At 34.8% G+C, this 20,537-nt stretch overlaps 1 protein-coding gene across 1 annotated transcript in view; it reads left to right on the top strand.

Moving 5' to 3' along the window:
* Positions 1–20,405, top strand: part of SOS2 (SOS Ras/Rho guanine nucleotide exchange factor 2) — an 82,052-nt gene extending 61,647 nt beyond the window's left edge. Inside the window, exons 19-23 of the mRNA XM_016145768.2 lie at positions 1,372–1,488; positions 8,818–9,079; positions 9,603–9,644; positions 17,895–18,004; positions 18,861–20,405. Of these exons, the coding sequence (XP_016001254.1) occupies positions 1,372–1,488; positions 8,818–9,079; positions 9,603–9,644; positions 17,895–18,004; positions 18,861–19,370 (1,041 nt within the window). The 3' untranslated portion in view covers positions 19,371–20,405. The remainder of the gene's footprint in view (positions 1–1,371; positions 1,489–8,817; positions 9,080–9,602; positions 9,645–17,894; positions 18,005–18,860) is intronic.
* The last annotated feature ends 132 nt before the right edge of the window (positions 20,406–20,537 follow it).

Here is a 20,537-nt window from a genome sequence, read left to right as displayed (position 1 = left end):
TGCTGATAGGTTCTTTTATGATCCTGTCTCGCCTTCCTACTATCATTTAAAGCAGTCTTTTGGGGATGAGGAGTGGGGAGGTACAGAGGATAGTTTCTTTATGATTGAGTCAAAATAAGTTTCAAATGTAGACAAAGTAAGCTATTCACTTTTCAAACCATAGTTAACCAAGCTAAATTGTATTAAAAAGTAGAGCAAAAGATGGGAAAACCAAGAATACTTCTGTTATAACTTTTACAAAAGTCTTTAAATTACTGTTGGTTCATATGATTTAACATAGCTAAATTGTTTCAATATTGTTAAAGGAATAATATAATTTTCTTGAAATTGGCAGAATGCCTGAAAAAATGGAAGAATTTTATACTAGAAATTCTATAGCTCATTTTGTCAATTGCCAAAGCTAAAACCCAGTATTTGTTTTTGTACATGCTTCTAAACCACTTCAAAATTACATAAAGATAAATTTAGTAATTTTCTTCTAAGGAATATTTCTAAGGAAATCATCAGAAATGTATAAAAATTTATGTACAAGGAGTTAATTATAATAGCAAAGACAGCAGCACCTCTATGGAGATGGTAAAATAAGTTTTGGAACATCCATCTGATGAAATGATAGAGGTAAAATTTGTATCTTGTAAAGTAAAAGCACATGGAGAAAAAATTGAGTATAAACTTTAAAAAGGTTAAAAACTATGGTGTGATCCCAGTTTTGCAGAAAAATATGTAATATATGTATCTATGCATCTATTCACACACACAGTTAAAACATTGGAAGGATGTTCTAATAGTGAAATGTTAACAGTGAGATCTCTGGTTAGTGAGATTTTTTTCACTTTACTAAATTATTTAAATTTTCTTCCTAAAAACTTAAATTTAAGCCTAGAATATATTTTTTTAAAGACAAAGAGGTTATTTTCCGAGAGGCTAGCACAAATTAGTTTACGTTTATAATTATTCTTGAAATTACTTTTGAATAGACCTTAATCCAATTTATCTTTACTTTTTTTTTTTGATTGTCAAAGTTTCCTTTCGGATTATAACTGTAATTCTGTTGTAAACACTTGATAGCTTACTGGTAATGATAATTTTGTTGTTATAATGAGTAAGAATAATATTAATTGAAAAGTACTGAGCTATTAATATGCTAATAAATGAAAATCTGCTTATTTTAGTAGAACTTTAAGACTAGAATATATAACCTCCATAGAAATTATACAGTTTTATTAGAAAATAGAAAGATTAGAATCAACAATCCTTGCGGAGTTTTCAGACATTATGATTTCTTAATTTGTTGATTTTTTTTTTTATTAAACTGATGAAATAAATGTTTTAATAAGAACTAAAACATGTGCTATGGATATTTAATTCCAGCGATTCTTTGAAAATCTTAACCCCATGGGAAGTGCTTCTGAAAAAGAGTTTACAGATTATTTGTTCAACAAGTCACTAGAAATTGAACCCCGAAACTGCAAACAGCCACCTCGATTTGTAAGTTCATTACAATTTTGGAAAAATTGTTTTTTAAAACAGTATTAAGAGCCTATTTCTATTAAAAATTGTCATTTGCTCTAATAGCTGTTTTTAAGTGTTTTACAGTACTATACTATTCCTAAAATTAAATGTATTGTGGGGGAAAATTAGTCTTTTGATAAAATCTGATTTATCCTTTACTTTAGTACCCCTTACTTATCTATACACTTTTGACCCTTCCTAGAAAAAGGGAAAAGCTGTGAGAAAGCGAGAACCACAATAATTTTGCAAACATAAAAACTGAGGCTCAAAGATTTAAATAACTTTTCAAGGCTGCATAGCTAGTTATTGACGCAGTTGAGATTTTATCTCAAGTTATCTGAATCTGAGTTCATGTTTTTTTCATTAGGTTACTACTATGATAATTTATAAAAAGTGGGAAGAGTTTGAGGTGGGGGACATGATAGTAGTTTTATCCAAAGAATTTAAGTGCCATTGTAGAGGTTGATCATTTACTGTTAGGAAGAAAAAAGCAGGGTCTTTTTTTTTTCTGACTCATTTGGCATAATATGTTATATATATTATACCCACAGTAAATATTTGTAAAAATGATATTGATGACTTGAAGAAATTTAGGTTCAAGTGTTTTGAAGGCAAAAAGTTCACATAGATTTTTTTTTTATATTTAAGTTTTTTAGGGTAACATTGGTTAATACAATTATATAATTTTCAGGTTTACATTGATATCTGTATATTCTATTTTTCAGGTTTATGTTATAATTTGACATCTGTATTTACCACCCAAAGTCCAGTTCCCTTCAGCTACCATATATTTGATCCCCTTTATCCACTTCACTCTCCCCCTACCCCTTACATTTGACCTCCTTTACCCTATTGACCTCTCCCCTACCTCACCCCCTACCCTCTGGTAACCACTAGTCTATAGTCCATATTCATGAGTCTCTGTATGTCCTGTTCCTTTGTTGCTTTTAGGTTTATATCCCACATATAAGAGTGTGACTATTTAAAAAAAATAATAATAATGATGATGAGCTACTATTGCATTCCATTCTCTCACAATTGGGCCAACCCTCTGTGACGTGAAGTTTAATACGGCTAAGGATATATATTTTTAAACCCAGTTAGAGTTCACAGTACATTGATTTTCATATGATTTTCAGCTTTTTCTGTCTGGCTTATTTTGCTTAGCATGATTATCTCGAGGTCCATCCATGTTGTCACAAATGGCAGTATTTCATCTCTTCTTATGGCTGAGTAATATTCCATTGTATATATGTACCACAGCTTCTTTAGCCAGTCATCTATCATAGAACATTTCGGTTTCTTCCATGTCCTGGCTATCGTGAATAATGCTCCTATGAACATTGGTGTGCAAATATCTTTTCTGATACAGGTTTTCAAGTCTTTGGAATAAATACCCAGTAGAAGGATTGCTAGATCATATGGTAGATTAATTCTTAGTTTTTTGAGGAAGCTCTATACTGTTTTCCATAGTGGCTGTACCAATTTGCAGTCCCACCAGTAGTATATGAGAGTTTTATATTCTCTGCATCCTCTCCAACATTTGTTATTTAACCTGTTGATTATAGCTATTCTAACAGGTGTGAGAGACATCTCATTGTGGTTTTAATTTGCATTTCCCTAATAGCTAGTGATGTTGAGCATCTTTTCAAATATTTATTGGCCATTTGTATGTCTTTTGGGAGAAGTGTCTGTTCAGGTCCTCTGCCCATTTTTTGATTGGATCATTTGCTTTTTTGTTGTTATTGAGTTGAATGAGTTTTTTGTATATTTTGGATCTTAGTCCCTTATGGGAGGCATCGCTTGCAAATATATTTTCCCATTCGAATGGTTGTCTCTACCTTGTTGACAATTTCTTTTGCTGAGCAGAAGCTTTTTAGTTTGATGTCCCATTCATTTATTTTAGCTTTTACTTCCCTCACTTTTGAGGTCAAATTCATAAAATCCTCTTTTAGTCCAAGATCCTGGAGTTCCTATGTTTTCTTCTATGCATTTTATTGTTTCAGGTCTTACATTCAGGTCTTTAATACATTTTGAGTTAATTTTGTTGTGTGGTGATAGACAGCAGTCTAGTTTCATTCTTTTGCGGATGGCTTTCCAGTTTTTCCAGAACCATTTATTGAAGAGGCTTTCCTTTCTCCACTGTATGTTTTTGACTTTTTGTCAAAATTATTTGCCCATATAAATATGGGTTTCCTTCTGGACTCTCGATTCTGTTCCACTGATCCGTGTGTCTGTTTTGCTGACAATATACCATGCTATTTTGATTACTGTCACTTTGTAGTATAATTTGAAGTCGGGCAGAGTGATGCCTCCAGCATTTTTTTTTTCCTCCTCAGGATGGCTTTGGCAATTCGGGGTCTTCCATACGAATCTGATGATTTTTTGTTCTATTTCTTTAAAAAATGCTGATGGGATTTTGATGGGGATTGCATTAAATCTGTATAATGCTTTAGGTAACATGGTCGTTTTAACTACATTGATTCCTCCAATACAAGAACACAGAATATCTTTCCATTTCTTTGTATCTTCTTCAATTTCTTTTAATAGAGTCTTGTAGTTTTCATTATATAGGTCCTTCCCATATTTTATTAAATTTATTCCTAGATATTTTATTCTTTTTGTTGCAATTGCAAAAGGAATTTTTTTTTCTACTACTTTTTTCTGACACTTCATTGTTAGAGTATAGGAATACTATGGATTTTTGAACATTGATTTTGTATCCAGAAACTTTACTGTATTTGCTTATTGTTTTTAGTAGTGTTCTTGTTGGAGTCTTTATGGTTGTCTATATAGAGAATCATGTCATCCGCAAATAGTGACAGGTTGTCTTCTTCGGATGCCTTTTATATCTTTCTCTTGTCTGATTGCACTTGACAGGACCTCCAATAATATATTGAATAACAGTAGTGATAGTGAACAGCCTTGCCTTGGTCCTGATGTTAGAGGGAAGGTTTTTAGTTTTTCACCATTAAGTATAATGTTGGCCGAGGGTTTGTCATAGATGGCCTTTATTATATTAAGGTACTTTCCTTCTATACCAACTTTGTTAAGTGTTTTTATCATAAATGGATGCTATATCTTGTCAAAGGCTTTTTCTACATCTAATGATATGATCATATGATTCTTATTTTTTAAATTTGTTTATGTGGTGTATCACATTAATCTATTTGCATGTGTTGAACCATCCCTGTGCCCCTAGGATGATGTATAATCTTTTGAATATGTTGCTGTATTCAGTTTGCTAGTTTCTTATTTAGGATTTTTGCATCTGTGTTCATGAAAGATATTTGTCTGTAGTTTTCTTTTTTGTATGTTATCTTTACCAGGTTTTAGTATTGGTAATGTAATAAAATGAGTTAGGAAGTATTGCCTCCTCTTCAAATTTTTGGAAGAATTTGAGGAGAATAGGTATTAAATCTTCTTTGAATGTTTAGTAGAATACACTGGTGAAGCCATCTGGTCCTGGACTTTTACTTTTGGGTAGGTTTTTGATGATCGCTTCAATTTCCATACTGCTGATCAGTCTATTTAGATGTTCCAGATCTTGATTCAGTCTAGGAAGATTGTATTTTTCTAAGTACATTTCTTCTAGGTTATTAAATTTGATGTTATATACCTTTTCACAGTATTCTTGTATGACCCTTTGTATTTCTGCGATGTCAGTCATAATTTCCCTTCTTTCACTCCTGATTTTGTTTATTTGTGTCCTTTCTCTTCTTTCTTTAGTGAATCTAGCCAGGGGTTTGTCATTTTTGTTAACTTTTTTAAAGAACCCGTTATTTGTTGGATTTATTTTTTTCTAATTTTTCTTGTTTGTTTTCAATTTCATTTATTTCTGCTTTAATTTTAGTTTTGATTATTTCTTTCCATCTGCTGTCTTTAGGCTTCATTTGTTCTTCCTGTATAGGTTTTTTTAATATGAAGCTTTAAGTTGTTTATTTGGGCTCATTCTTGTTTTTGGAGATAGGCCTGTAACTTTCCTCTTATGACTGCTTTTGCCACGTCCCAAAAGTTTTGATATGTTGTACTATCATTATCATTAATTTCTATGTATCTCTTGATCTCTCTTTTTATTTCTTCTGTGACCCAGTTATTTTTCAGCAGCACGTTGTTTAATCTCCATGTATTTGCGATTCTTCCTGATTTCTTTTTGCAGTTGATCTCGTTTCAAAGCATTATGATCAGAGGGTTGGTATGATTTCACCCCTCTTATATTTGTTGAGGTTATCTTCATGCCCCAGTATGTGGTCGATTCTTGAGAATGTTCCATTTGCACTAGAGAAGAATGTATAAGTAGCTGTTTTGGAATGGAAGGCTCTGTATATGTCAATTATGTCCAATTGGTCTGATGTGTTATTTAAGGATGTTATTTCCTTATTGATTTTCTGTTTGGATGATCTGTCCATCTCTGACCATGAGGTATTTAGGTCCCCTGCTACAATAGTGTTTTGGTCTGTTTCTCTCTTTAGTTCTGTCAATAATTGCTTTACATATTTTGGAGCTCCCTGATTGGGAGCATAGATATTAATAAGTGTTATGTTTTCTTGGTGCATGATTCCTTTTATCATTATGAAGTGTCCGTCAGTATCTTTCTTTACCTTTTTTATTTCGAAGTCTATTTTGTTTAATATTAGTATCACTACTCCCGCTTTTCTCTAAATGCCATTTGCTTGAAATATCATTTTCCACTCTTTCACTTTGAATCTATATTTGTCTTTGGAGCTGAGATGTGTCTCCTGGAGGCAGCATATGGTTGGGTTTTATTTTTTGATCCATTCTGCAACTCTGCCTTTTTATTAGTGAGTGCAGTCCATTTATATTTAGGGTGATTATTGAAAATCAGGTCTTCTTATAGGCATTTTATCTTTTGTTTTCTGGTAGCTTGGTGTTTCCATTGCTTTCTTGTCCTTATGTTTCTGTTTTCTTTATTTGGGTTGGCTTTTGTGGGTTTTCCTTCTGGTTCTTGTTTTATGTTATATACTTCAGTTCTGAACCTTTGGTGTGTGGTTACCATTACAAATATGTAAAGGATAGTTTACACACACACACACACACACACACACACACTCATACACACTCATCCATTGTCTTCTGCGCATGACTTATTTCCATTCCCCTTTGCGGATTTGGATCTCTGAATCCTCCCCTTTTCAGTCATTGTTATCTCAGTTTGTCCCTATGTATGCAGAACATTCTGTTCTATCTTGCCATAGCAATTCTCTTATTATTATTTAAGCTTATAATCCCCTGTTCTTAGTAAGGTTTGTACTCCTCTGCTTCTATTTGCCTGATAGTCACTTTACTCCTAAGTATGTATTTTTTGGGGGAGGTCATTTTGTTTTAGGTGGGCTGACCCCTTTCAGTAGTTTTCTGTAGTGCAGGCCTTCTAGTGGAGAACTCCCTCAATTTTTGTATGTCTGAAAAGGTCTTAATTTCTCCTTCATATCTAAAGGAGAGCTTAGCTGGATACATTATCCTAGGCTGGTAGTTCCTTTTACTTAATAGTTTAAATATTCGATTCTATTCCTTTCTGGCTTGTAAGGTCTGCACTGAGAAGTCTCACAATAATCTAATGGGTTTTCCTTTATAACTTATTCTTTTCTTCTCCCTTGCTGCCCTGAGAATTCTGTTTTTGTCGCTGATTTTTGATAACTTTAATACAATATGTCTTGGTGAAGGCCTTTTTTGGGTTGAAATAATTGGGTGTTCTGTTGACTTTTCGAATTCCAAGCTCTAGCTCATTCTTTAGATTTGGAAAATTCTCGTCAACTGTTTGTCTGAAAATGCATTCTAGTCCCCGCTCCTTTTCCTCACCTTCAATAATGCTTATTATTCTTATGTTTTCTCTCCTGATGGTATCAGCTAGTTAGTTCTTGTATTACTCTTTCATTATTTTTCATTCTTTGGTTTCTTTCTTCTTCCTTCTGATTCATTTCTAGATTTTTGTCTTTGATATCACAGACCCTTTCTTCCATTTGGTCAACTCTATTTCCCAAGCTTGCTATTTCATTTTTCAATTCTTGCAGTGTGTTCTTCATCTCCAGAAGTTCTGTTTGGTTCTTTTTGAGATTTTCAGTCTCCGTGCTCTGCTCATCTAGTTTTTTCAATTCCCATGATATGACTCGTTTTTTCAGTTCCTATTGATATGACTTGTTTTGGAACTCACTGAGTTTTTTCAGAAGTACCATCTCTGTCATTTAAGTTGCACATTTCTATGTCTGTAAGCTTATTTTCTGGAGATTTTTCTCTTTCTTTTTGAGATGCCTTGTCACCTTGGCTGTTCATGGTGTTTAATGGACTGTTTCTCCGCCTGGGCATTAATGGAAATGTATTCTGCTGTTTTTCCAGAAAGAAGATGTATTATATAAAGGTCTCTCTTTAGCCTGCTGCAAAGAAGGCACTTTTCTTTTGGTTTCCAGTAGGTGGCATCTAAGCCTCTTGGATTTGCTGCTTTATGTAAAGCCTTAATAATGCCTTTATATAATGCCTTTATTTTCTTGTAGATATTTAATCACACTTACTACCCTCAGTTTCAGTCCCTGTCAGTGTTAGCAACAGTTTCAGTAGCATTTGCTCAGATTTCCCTGGGCTCCATGGTGATCGATCTCGGAGGATATGGAGGGGAGAGCCCCCTGGGTTGAGGGTTGGGGCCTATGGCTCAGCCTTGGTTTTGCAGTCGCGGCTGGTAAAAGCCAACTGTTCTTTCTCTGCCGTCCGCTTCTCTGCTTTCTATCCTGATGACTGGGCCCTGCCGCTGGCTGTGCATGGAACTCAACTCTCCCAGGTAGGGCTGTTCAGGGAACTCGCCTCTCCTCCTCTTCCCCTCCTCCTCCTCCTACAAGTAGCTCTAGTGGCTGTGAGAGGCAGCTTCTTTGTTTATCCCAGTCCACCTCCTGACACCCGGCGTTCTCAGCTGTGGTAGCTCTTATGTGCACATCCCACGCTCAGACGTGCTGGTGTGCAGTTTGGTATTTTTTGTTGAGGTTTAGATGTTCAGCTTATTGTTTCAAGGGAATAGATCTGGGGACATCTCTCACTTCATCATGTTTCCTGGAACTCTTCCCATATTGATTTTTAATAATTTTATTTCTTCAGTATGAAAAGAGATTGATTTATATCGAGTCTATATTAAAATTAAGTCAGTCAAATCCCAAAGTGTTGTACTCAAATGTTACTGGCTTTTTTTGCCAATTGGGATTCTATTGTACTCTTTTAACTATATGCTAAGAATAAAGTAGCACTACACTGTAAAAATAAAGTATATACAAATTAGCAATGGTAATTATGTTTTACTTTTCCTAGCCTAGGAAATCAACTTTCTCTTTGAAATCTCCTGGAATAAGGCCTAATACAGGCCGACATGGCTCTACCTCAGGCACTTTACGAGGTCATCCAACACCATTGGAAAGAGAACCATGTAAAATAAGCTTTAGTCGGATTGCTGAAACTGAGCTTGAATCAACAGTGTCAGCACCGACCTCTCCAAACACACCATCTACTCCACCGGTATCTGCTTCTTCAGACCTCAGTGTGTTTTTAGATGTGGATCTCAATAGTTCCTGTGGTATGTATTTGTTGTAAACTATTTAGTAAAATGAATCTTATGATTAAGATAATTCTCATCATTTTAATTAGAAAACTGTGGAATCCTTTTCAAACTATATTAGCGCAGAAAGTGACAGTGGAATGTGAAAACAGTGATTAAACACATGGAAGTATAGTATGATTCATGAATTATTTATGTATATTATTTTCTGAGTTATTCAACAAAGATTCATTTATACCTTTTGGGCACCAGTACTACTCTAAAGAGAGTAATAAACAATGAATAAGAAAACAAGCAAATGCATTCTGTGAAGAAATTTAAAAAGAGACTGATAAAGAGAAAACTACTTATGCTAAAAAAGAAAAAGCATTCCAGGTACAGAGAGTACTGGGTTAATTTCTTTAAATGAGCTAACATGGCAAAAGATGATGATAAAATTCTGTACTCTGTGTATGTTATGACATGTTACTTTATGCAAACATGTTTAAAAAATAAAAATAATACATATATTTTTTCAAATTAATTTTTCTCATTCCAATAGGCAGCAATAGCATCTTCGCTCCAGTTCTCTTGCCACATTCAAGTAAGTAAGAATTTGAGTTGATTCTAATGAAATGATTTAAAGATAATCATCGAGTCAATTAAATTTGTAAATGAGTGTTCTGGATTTTAGGAACATTTAAAACATTTAATAAGTGAATGAAATTCTTACAATGAATTATTTGCTTACAGCTGGGTACTATTTAAACTTTACTATAGATTGTATTTATCATTTTACAACCTATATTCTAGGGCCCGTGTGATTATTGAACAAATTACTTAGTATCTCCAAGCTTGTTAAGGATCAAATGAGAACTATGTAGAGCACTTTGCAGTTTCTTAGCAGAGAATAAGCAGTGACTTCATATCAGTTGCCTCTTCAATCTCCCATCTTTTCCAATTTACTTTCCCATAAGAATAATATACTAAATGTTTCTCAGGTTCTCAGGCTAGTCCTTGATCACTTATTTCCTCTTACGATCTTAATAAAGCAGTATTTTAAGTAAAGCACTATTCTGCCATTCTAAATTATATCATAATTTATAACATAGATGCTGTCACCTTTCTTTCTGTGGTCAGTTGTTTAAAATAACTCAAAAAGGACACAATAGCTTCGAGAATAATTCTCCCAATCTGGAGAACTTCTACTTCTATCATAGTAAAATGTATATAATTTAGATAGTAGCAATAAAGTCCTTGTCTTATGAGAAAAGTACGTTTATTATTTTAAATGTATAATTCCAGACTTTAATTTTGAAATTTTTATAAGTGACATATGCATAGTTTTTAAAAGCAAATACTACTAAAACACTTAAAATGAAATGAACAGCAGTTCCCTATTACATGTCTCTGCAACCCTTTTCTTTTTCTCCAGAGACACTTCCACATTTGGAAGTGATGTATTTTAATTTTATCTCTTTTGAACCATTAATTTTACACAGTATTTATTGATTTCCTGTTACGGTAGTTGAGGATTTAGCTCTGCCTACTATACTAATCACATTTAGGGAAAATATTTCACTGTTAAGCCAAGATAGTGTATACTGTGATTATGCTTCCTTGTACAGCTCTGTTTCCTGAAGTTAATAATAGCCTCATTAATGCTTGGGGTTTTTGTTTGTTTGTTTTTGAAAACATTTATTACTCAATCTTCCTACACACCCTTCTACAGCATGATTTTCCATCATGTCACACCACTCAGGGAAGCTGTCAGGATTTTTTTTTTTTTTTTTTTTTTTTTTTTTTTTTTTTTTTTGCTTTTTAACTTGGAAATTTCCTTCCTGCTGCCCTTTTGTCCTCATGCTTCAGTTTGCACTGGTCGTCTTGTTGGCCTCTGACTCAGCTGTCATCCTAGAAGTTTCTTTTGTTGTCATCCTAGAAATTCCCTTCACTTCTCTCCTGTATTGGATCTTTGTTTTTTGGGATTCCTTGTCTTCTTTCTTGATATGCTCTCCTACTTTGGCAGGGGTACATCCTCCAGTAGCTGCTTGAGAAAGGATACATAGGATATAAAGTTTTTACGTTCTTGCATTTCTAGAACTGTATTTATACATTCAATTGTTCATGTTGGCTGAGTATAGAATTTTAAATCATTTTCACTCAGAATCTTGAAGACATTTTCCTACTGTCCTCTAGCTTTTATACTTCCTGTTTAGGCATTCCATATCATTCACTCATAAGTTATTCATGAATAATTTTTAAATGCCTGATAAGTACAGGCACTATTTTAGGTATAAGAGATGTGGCACTGAACAAATTAGACCAAAAAAATCCTTCTGTCAATAACCCTACAGTCTCAGTCCTTTGCTGTAGCAAAGGGACCCAAACATACAGTGCTTTAAATGAAATAATTTATTTTTCACAATAGCCAGAGCAAGTAGACAACTCTACCTCACAAAGTTTTCAAGCTAGCACGACAATTCAGGGTTCTCAAAATGGGGCTTCCATCTCTGATTCTTGAGCAGCTGCTTCAGTCGTTACCAGTTTTCTGCTAGTAGGAACGTGGAGGGCAAGCAGCTTTGTTATTAAAAAAAAAAAAAAAAATGTCATCTGGGAGTTGTACATATCACTCCTGCTCTCTCGTTTGCTGAAGCTTAGTTACATGGACATTTCTAGCTACAAGGGAGGCTTAGAGATGTTGTTTCTAACTAGGCAGCTTTTTGTCTTGCTAAAATTCATGGGATCCTATTACTAAAAGAAGAAAGGGAAAGGTGCACTAGGGGACGATTATCAGTCTCTGCCACAATATATTCAGGAAACTTTTAGGATCTTATTATTAACAATGATCTTCTTTAATGTGGGTCTTTTTTTTTTTTCTATCATTTTGCTGTCCACTCAGCAAGCTCATTAAATTTAAAGACTTGTGATTTTGAGTTCTAGAAAATGTTTCTTGTAACATTTTATTAATAATTTCTTCCCTATCATGTTCTCTAATTCTTTTTTTGGAGCTCCATTTCCTTATTGTACATCCCAGATTGATCCTCCAACTTTCTTGTCTTATATCTCTTATTGCCTCTTTATTTTCTTGTTCTGTTTTCTGGGAGATTTCCTCACTTTATCTTCCAACTCTTTTATTTTTTTTCATTTATCATGATTTTGAATTTTCAAATTTCTGAGAACTCTTTCTAGTTCCCTCTGATCATGTCATTTTTATATAATTTTATTCTGGTTTCACATATTCACTTTCTTTTCTTATAGAATATATAGTATTTTTGAAAAAAAAATATTTTTCTTCTGGTATTATCTCTTTTCTGAGTTCCTTCTGTTGTGTTCCTTTCTTCTCATCTTTCATATTTGAGGCTTTCCTTTCTTGTTTGGTATCTGACTTTCTGTTTATATTTTAGAGTGAGGCAATGTAAAGTAATGGGAAGTGGTATATCCATGAGCAGAGCTTGTTGACTTGTGGGGTTCTTGGTAGAATGATAGAGTGATGAGAATTTTTTTTTTTTTTTTTTTTTTTTTTTTTTTTTTACTTAGGACATCCTCAAATGTTATACTCTAGAGGCCTTTTCTCTTGGTATGCTTAATTTCTCCAAAGAAGGATCTTTGAATCTTTTGCCTGGGAGGTCTCCACCTTTAATATGAAAATCTGTATTTTCAGCACAGACTAGTGTTCCCATGTCTGAAGATTAGGTTCTCCAGAGAGTAAAACCCCCAGTCTCCTGCAATGAGGTAGTTGTTTGACCTCACAAAGTGGAGACTGGAGAGTTAATAATTGTCCCTTATATAGATTTAATCAGATCATCTGTTTTTATGCCCATGCTCTCCATTGTTCCCAGTGTCTTTAACTCCTGATCCCTCTTTTGGTTTGTGGGGGCAAATTTGCTGCTGTTTGTCAGTAACACTGACCATAGACATTTGGGTTTCATCTTACTCTATTTGTTTCCTTCATATACATTGTATTAAACACCTTCATGCACTGACACTTCAGGATTCAGATGTTTCCTGGCTTCATTGAAGTTTGTGTATGTTATTAATTTCCTCGTTGTTTCATGGTGGAAATATTTTTTACCATGTCTATTTCTATTGCTGCTGTAACAGAGTACCATTAACTGAGTAGCTTAGAAGAACATAATTCTGGAGGCTAGAAGTCCAAAAATCAAGGTGTTGATAAGATCATGGTTCCTCTGAAACTTACACAGGAGAATTTTTCCTGGCCTCTCTGGCTTCTGGCATTTGCTTGCAATCTTTGGCATCCTTGGTTTGTAGATGCATCACTTCAGTCTGTGCCTCTGTTGTCACATGACCATCTCTTCCCCTTGTGTCTGTCTCTCCTCCTCTTATGATAGACACCAGTTATACTGGGTTAGGGCTCGCTTTCACCCTAACTTGGTTATATATGTGAAGACTCTATTTTTAAATAAGGTCACATTTATGTGTACCTAGGTGTAAGGGTTCATTATATCTTTTTGCGGGGGGCGGGGGTGGAATACAATTCAACCCATAACACTGTGCCATTTTAGAACCAGGAATTTTAGATATTATCTTGGATGGCAGTAAAATAGATTTTCCATATAATAAAGAAAATTGTTATGAAATTTAATAGAGAATTCCAAGAACAACTACATAATATTTGAATATCCTAAAATAATCCTGAAAGAAATATTTATAGTAAGTATGAAAAAATGCTCATCTACAATGAGTAAAACAGCAAGACTCCATTAACAATGGACATAAATAAACAGTTGACATCAAAGTATGAGCAAGCCTATATTAAAAGATTCTTTTATACATTATTTATACCTTGTAAACTGGTACATTCCTTTTGGAAAGAAACCTTTAAAATGTTCACATACTTTAGTCTTATTTGTTCAACAGAAAATTGGGCTTCGTACTAGTCACTCTGCTAAGTACTAGGAATTTGGTAGCAAACAAGAAAGACAAAAAGTCTCTACCTTCCTTTATACGAAATATAAAAAAACTTTGGGGAAGAAGTCACATACATGAAGGTCACATTGTTCATCCACCCTCTTGGTTTCTACTTTACTTTTAGCTCCTTAGCCTCTCTTAACTAGTTTCTCTTTGTTTTCCTAACCTATTAACATTGGAAGGCCCTCAGACTCAGTCCCTGGACCTCTTTTCTTCTCACTCACTTGATTGTCTCATTCTTTCTTGCATCATATATATTCTGATAATTCTCCAATTTTTTTCAGAACCCAGAACCCCTCTCTTGACCTTTAGAATTATATATTCAGTGACCTGTTCAGCGTGTCCATTTGGATATCTAATAGGAATCTCAAACTTAACCTCTTCCAACGTTGAGCTTGTTTTTATCACTTTCAAAGTTGTTCTTCCCACTGCCTCATCATCTCCGTTCTAAATGCATTTGTCTAATCACTTATGCCAAAAATATTATCTTTTACAGCTCTCTTTTTATCTCATACCCCAAACGTGATCCATCTACATATCTTCTATACCTTCAAAATATATTCAGAATCTAACTTACCTCGTCTACTGCTGCCACCTAGGTCCAAGTCACCATAAGCTCTTACTTGGTTTCTAATAGTAGTACCCTAACTTCCCACCCTCCGCACTTTACTCTGTTTTCAATACAGCAGTAAGGTCCTTGTAGAATGTAGGTTAACCTTGTCTCACCTATACTTAAAGCCCTCCAGTGGCTTTCCATCTTAAAGTAAAAGCCGAAGTGCTTTCAGAGGGCCCACAAGGCCCTGTGCAGTTTGGCCTCCTTTGATCTGTCAGAGTTCTTAATCTACTGTCCTCTCCATCACTCCCTCTGCTCCAGCTACTCTGCCTTCTTAAAAAAAAAAAAAAAAAATAGAAACATTCCCACATCAGGACTTTTGCTCTTGGCATTCCGTCTGCTAGAATACTCTTCACCCATTTGGCCTCATGGCATGCTTCCTTGCCTCCTTTAGGCTTTCGCTTATTGTTACCTGAGTTAGGCCCTCCATAATCACTATTTAAAATTGCTCTCCTCCTACCTTTTATGCCCCTTCCCTACCTAATATTTTTTCTGATTTGTAGCCACTACACTTTTACTTAATTGCCATATCTATTCTCTCTCCTAAACCTAGAATATAAGCTCCATAAGGACATAAATTTTTGCCTGTTGTTGTTCACTACCATATCACTAGTGCTTAGAACAGTGCTTGGCCCTATAGAAAGTGCCCAATAAATATTTTTTAAATTAATTGATGAATGGCAAAAAATTGGAAGTAATTTATTATAGCTAACATTATAGAAATCATTTAGTAAATTATTCTGCATTCACTAGTTTGGAAAACTAAGTTATTTAAAATGCTCACAAAAACTATGATTTTGCAGGGAAAAACTCTTGATAGAAAATGAAATTGTGTTAACACTTTAGCAAGGGTTATTGAGTGCCTGGTATGGAAAAATGTAGCAAAGGGGTTAAGTGGTCTAACTATAGAGTCAGACCCAGATTCAAAAACTTTCACAACCAACCCACCATTGTTCAGTATTTTCTGCTTCCATGAGTATATATGTTCTGTGAGGAAGCGACAACCCAAGGCATGGTTTCTTTCTTTCCTTTTCTTTCCTTTCCTTTCCTTTCCTTTCCTTTCCTTTCCTTTCCTTTCCTTTCCTTTCCTTTCCTTTCCTTTCCTTTCCTTTTCTTTCTTTCTCTTTCTTTTTTCTTTTAATTGATTGGGATAACATTAGTTAATATAATTATGTAATTTTCAGATGTACATTATAATTTGACATCTGTATATTCTATTGTGTGTTTACCACCCAAAGTCCAGTTTCCTTCAGCTACCATATATTTTATACCCTTTATCCACTTCACCCTCTCCCTACCCCCCTATATTTGACCTCCTTTAACTGTCTACCTCCCCTCTCTTCCCCCACCCCCTACCCTCTGGTAACCACTAGTCTATAGTCCATGTCCATGAGTTTCTGTTTGTCCTGTTCCTTTGTTGCTTTTAGGTTTATAGTCCACATATAAGTGATATCATGTGATTTTCAATTTTATCCGTCTGGCTTATTTTGCTTAGCATGATTATCTCGAGATCCATCCATGCTGTTGCAAATGGCAGTATTTCATTTCTTCTTATGACTGAGTAATATTCTATTGTATATATGTACCACAGCTTCTTAGCCAATAATCTATTGTAGGATAGCTATAATCAACAGGACAAGTAATAACAAATGTTAGAGAAAATATGGAGAGAAAGGAACCCTCATACACTGCTGGTGGCACTACAAATTGGTACAGCCACTGTAGAAAACAGTATGGAGGTTCCTCAAAAAACTAAGAATTGATCTACCATATGATCCAGCAATCCCTCTACTGGGTATTTACCCCAAAGACTTGAAGACCTTTAGCAAAAAAGATATTTGCATACTGATGTTCATAGCAGCATTATTCATGGTGGCCAGAACATGGAAGCAACCGAAGTGTTCTATGATAGATGATTAGCATGGTTTCTTTTTGACTCTTCATTGTTTTGTCCAGATTATCAGCTTTATCTAAGGCTGTTTTCTCTCAAGGTTGTAAGGGTGGTGGCAGGAGCATTAAAGGTTATGTGCTTTGTTCTCAAGTAAGAAGGAAAGAGATACAGAGACAGACTGAGTGCTTTTCCAAAAGAGCGAGGAACTTCCTTTCAGTAGTCCCTAGCAAATCTGCTTTCAGATTTTACTAGTCTAAATTAGGTCATGTGCCTACAGCTAATCAGACACTCTGGCTGAAGAAATAGGATTACTCTGATTGACTTGATCTAATTAGGGCCCATCTCTGGAGCTAAGGAGTAGGTCAGCTTTCACTGACGCATATGGCTGCATACATGAATGGTAGATAAAAATCTGATCATGTTAAGAGAGAAAGTAAGTCCTATCCTCACTTTTTGACTGGAATTGGGATGCACTGGGAAGAATTGGCTGACTAACCATCACTCCTCTTGGTGATTCCCTATCACCAAGAGTTCTCCCAATGACAGGGCAGAGGATGCTGGACAGGCAAAAGGATATATCCACAGCAGATAGTGCTCTGCCTAACCTCTCTATACCATCTGCCAACACCCTGTAGACATATTCTGGTTCTACTATCGGCACCCTAAGCCAGCAAGATCCCCTGAGGTGACTGCAGTCACATGATCAGGACAGCAATTTTGACATGGAATAATGAGTTTGAAATCTTTACTCGTATGTCCCATAAGCAGTTTGTACTCGTGTGTTTAAAATTTAAACTCATCAACTTTTCCTAACTAACTTCTATGAAACCAATCTCAGTATGATGATAAATGAGACATGGTCTCTGCTATTTTGATAATTTTGTGTGGAGAAAGATATCAAATAGGGAGTTGGTCCATAATTTCAGATATTTTCTAATTATATGAAAAAGAAATAAATGTAAATAGTTCTTATTCTATGTCTGGTGGCTTGTTTAGTAGTAATATTTCCCCTAATTTATTTTGTGAATTCCTTTAATATGGTTATATATTGTGTCTATTATCAATGAGAGACATGCAAAGAGAAAGTTATGTGATAACAACCCTACCTATGATCTCTTATATGGAAGTTTTATTACCTGTGTAGAAATGTATCTGATTGTAGCTACTGCAGTTTATACAAATATGTTCGTTTTGTCTGTTTTAGATTTTAAAAAGGCTTTTCAGGGAGCAGAATGTCATTATTAATCTGAATTAAATAGTATGTCAGAAAGCTTACAGTTTAATGGAGAAGATAGAGAAATCAACAGTCAGCTACAATACAGTCTAACAGAAGCCATAGCAGGGATGATCACAAATTTAAATTAAGTTTGTCTAATGGTCGCACTGTGAATTGTGGTTAAACTAATCTTTTTTACCTGCAGAGTCTTTCTTCAGTTCGTGTGGTAGTTTACATAAACTTAGTGAAGAGCCACTGATTCCTCCACCTCTTCCTCCTCGAAAAAAGTTTGATCATGATGCTTCAAATTCCAAGGTAGTCAACAGAACTTAAATTTGCCTCAACTTCAGAGCTGTGAATCTTTAAAATAGTGCTTATCTTATAAAGAGTCTGTCTATTAATTATAATTTGGCTACCTTTTATGGTTTTTAAACATTTGGGTTGTTTTATTTGAAAAGTACTTTAAATAATTGTTTAATCCACATAATACTTTTTCGAAATAGGCATATTCACAGATACTCAAAAGAAGTACATTTTCTTTCTGGTGGAGATGGAAAGAACTTTAGTATTCGAAGCATTCTTCAAACTTTTAACTGGTGCCTTTCAAACTTTAGGCTGGATCAGAATCACCTGGAAAGCTTGTTAAAACCAGACTGCCAAGAGTTTCTGATTCAGTAGATCTGGAATGGGGCCCAAAATTTGCATTTCTAACAAGTTCCCTACTAGTGCTAATGCTGTTGGTCCCTGGATCACACTTTGTACACCATGACTTTAAGCCTCACTGGCCATCTAGAAATAGATGACCAGAAAAGAGTAGCTGGATATTAAGTCTTCTTTACATCATGTCCTTTCATATCTACATAACCATATATTGTTTTCATTCACTTGCCTATTATTAAAATGGATGAATTTATGAAATGTATATACAAAGGAAGATAACCTGAGGCATTATATTCTAAGATTTCAGTTAAAACAACTCATTATAGAAATATTAAACCGGGCCCTGAATTAAACTGGAAATAATTTTCTCATAAATCTGATCATGAAATCAAATTAACCTGTTTGAGCCTCTGGATTTAACATGACACATAAGAATTTTTCAATCTTTTAAAAACATTTTCTCATAGATTTTTTAGGAGAACAGAAGTATAACAACTACTTTTCTTTTTAGGGAAATATGAAATCTGATGATGACCCCCCTGCTATTCCACCAAGACAACCTCCTCCTCCAAAGGTAAAACCCAGAGTTCCTGCTCCTACTGGTGCATTTGATGGGCCTCTGCATAGTCCACCTCCACCGCCGCCAAGAGATCCTCTTCCTGATACCCCTCCACCAGTTCCCCTTCGGCCTCCAGAACACTTTATAAACTGTCCATTTAATCTTCAGCCACCTCCGCTGGGACATCTTCACAGAGATCCAGACTGGTTCAGAGATGTTAGTACGTCTCCGAATTCGCCAAACACTCCTCCTAGCACACCTTCTCCAAGGGTGCCACGTCGAAGCTATGTGCTCAATTCTAGTCAGAATAATCTTGCTCATCCTCAAGCTCCCCCTGTTCCACCAAGGCAGACTTCAAGCCCTCACCTCCCAAAACTGCCACCAAAGACTTACAAACGGGAGCTTTCACACCCCCCATTGTATAGACTGCCTTTGCTAGAAAATGCAGAAACTCCTCAATGACCTTAGCCATATGTAGTCATTGACACTGGAATGGTATTTGTAAAGGATTTTTTTAATTTATTAAAAAGAAAGGCATAGTATTTTAGTATTTTAGTACTTTTTACAAATAATGCTCTTAAAAATGCTACTGATCAAATAAGCTTTTAAAAATTGGAAAAATAAAGATACAAAAGTCCTTTACCGTTATCCTCAGGTGATCAGTAGCATTGCCTTGTCTTGGATCCTCAGTGCTGCCACAAGGCCAGTATAAAGAATTTATATTTGCACTGTAGTCTCTGCTAAAATATGTTTTAAGTGACATTGCACTAAAAAGGGATAGTGCATTTGTGGAATTTTTCAAATTTGAGTAATAGCTGCCTTTTTAAGGCAATAAATTTACACAAATAATAGGGGATATATGGTGTTACTGATTTCTAAACCTCTTTGACCATCTTCTAGTTTTTACTTGTAGTTTTTACATTTAGGAGAATTGTGAATAATACCCTGTGTTCTTAAACTTTTTAATGCCATGTCTTAAATGCCAGAATTTGCTGCTGAATATGAAAATGAAAAATAGAATGAAAAGAATAGAATGCACTGTGTTTATTATTTTGTCAAAATGTAAACAAAGACTACCTAACCCAATCATAGAGGAGAAAAGGGCATGTATTATTCAGAGGTGCCTTTTGTTTTTACAGGCTGTGGTGTCTTTAGCTAATGAGTTGCCTATTGTTTTGGAAAACAGTTAATATGCCATGTATGTACAGTTTTGTTTATATTGTATATTTAAAGATAATGCTAATAACATATAAATTTAAGTGACTTGAGGCCTATAATACAATCTGCTACTTTACTAATTCGTAAATTAAGAGGAAAAGTTTCTTAAGGCGTAGGAACCAACTGCTTGCCCTCAAGACCTAATAACTTCCTCTGTACATCTTGTGTTAACTAAAATTTTTTTAAATATTTTTTTAGATTGGTAATATTTAAAACAGCAAATCTTAAAGCTTTATTAAACTTTTTAATCAGAGAACTGAGTAAAACTTTTATTTTCCATTTGGACTCCTTCATTTAAAGTGATGAAAAAGTGTGTTTTGCAGATAGTGCCAGTAGCAGCAGTTGTAAAGTAGCCAAAAGCCACATTGTTTATTTACTAGTCTGAGGCCTTTTACTGTGCTTTGTATCAGA

Source organism: Rousettus aegyptiacus, unplaced genomic scaffold (genome assembly GCF_014176215.1).
Source record: "Rousettus aegyptiacus isolate mRouAeg1 unplaced genomic scaffold, mRouAeg1.p scaffold_m13_p_3, whole genome shotgun sequence".
NCBI classification, from domain to species: domain Eukaryota; kingdom Metazoa; phylum Chordata; class Mammalia; order Chiroptera; family Pteropodidae; genus Rousettus; species Rousettus aegyptiacus.
The sequence above is the reverse complement of the archived record's forward strand: the minus strand, read 5'-3'. Positions and strand labels throughout refer to the sequence as shown.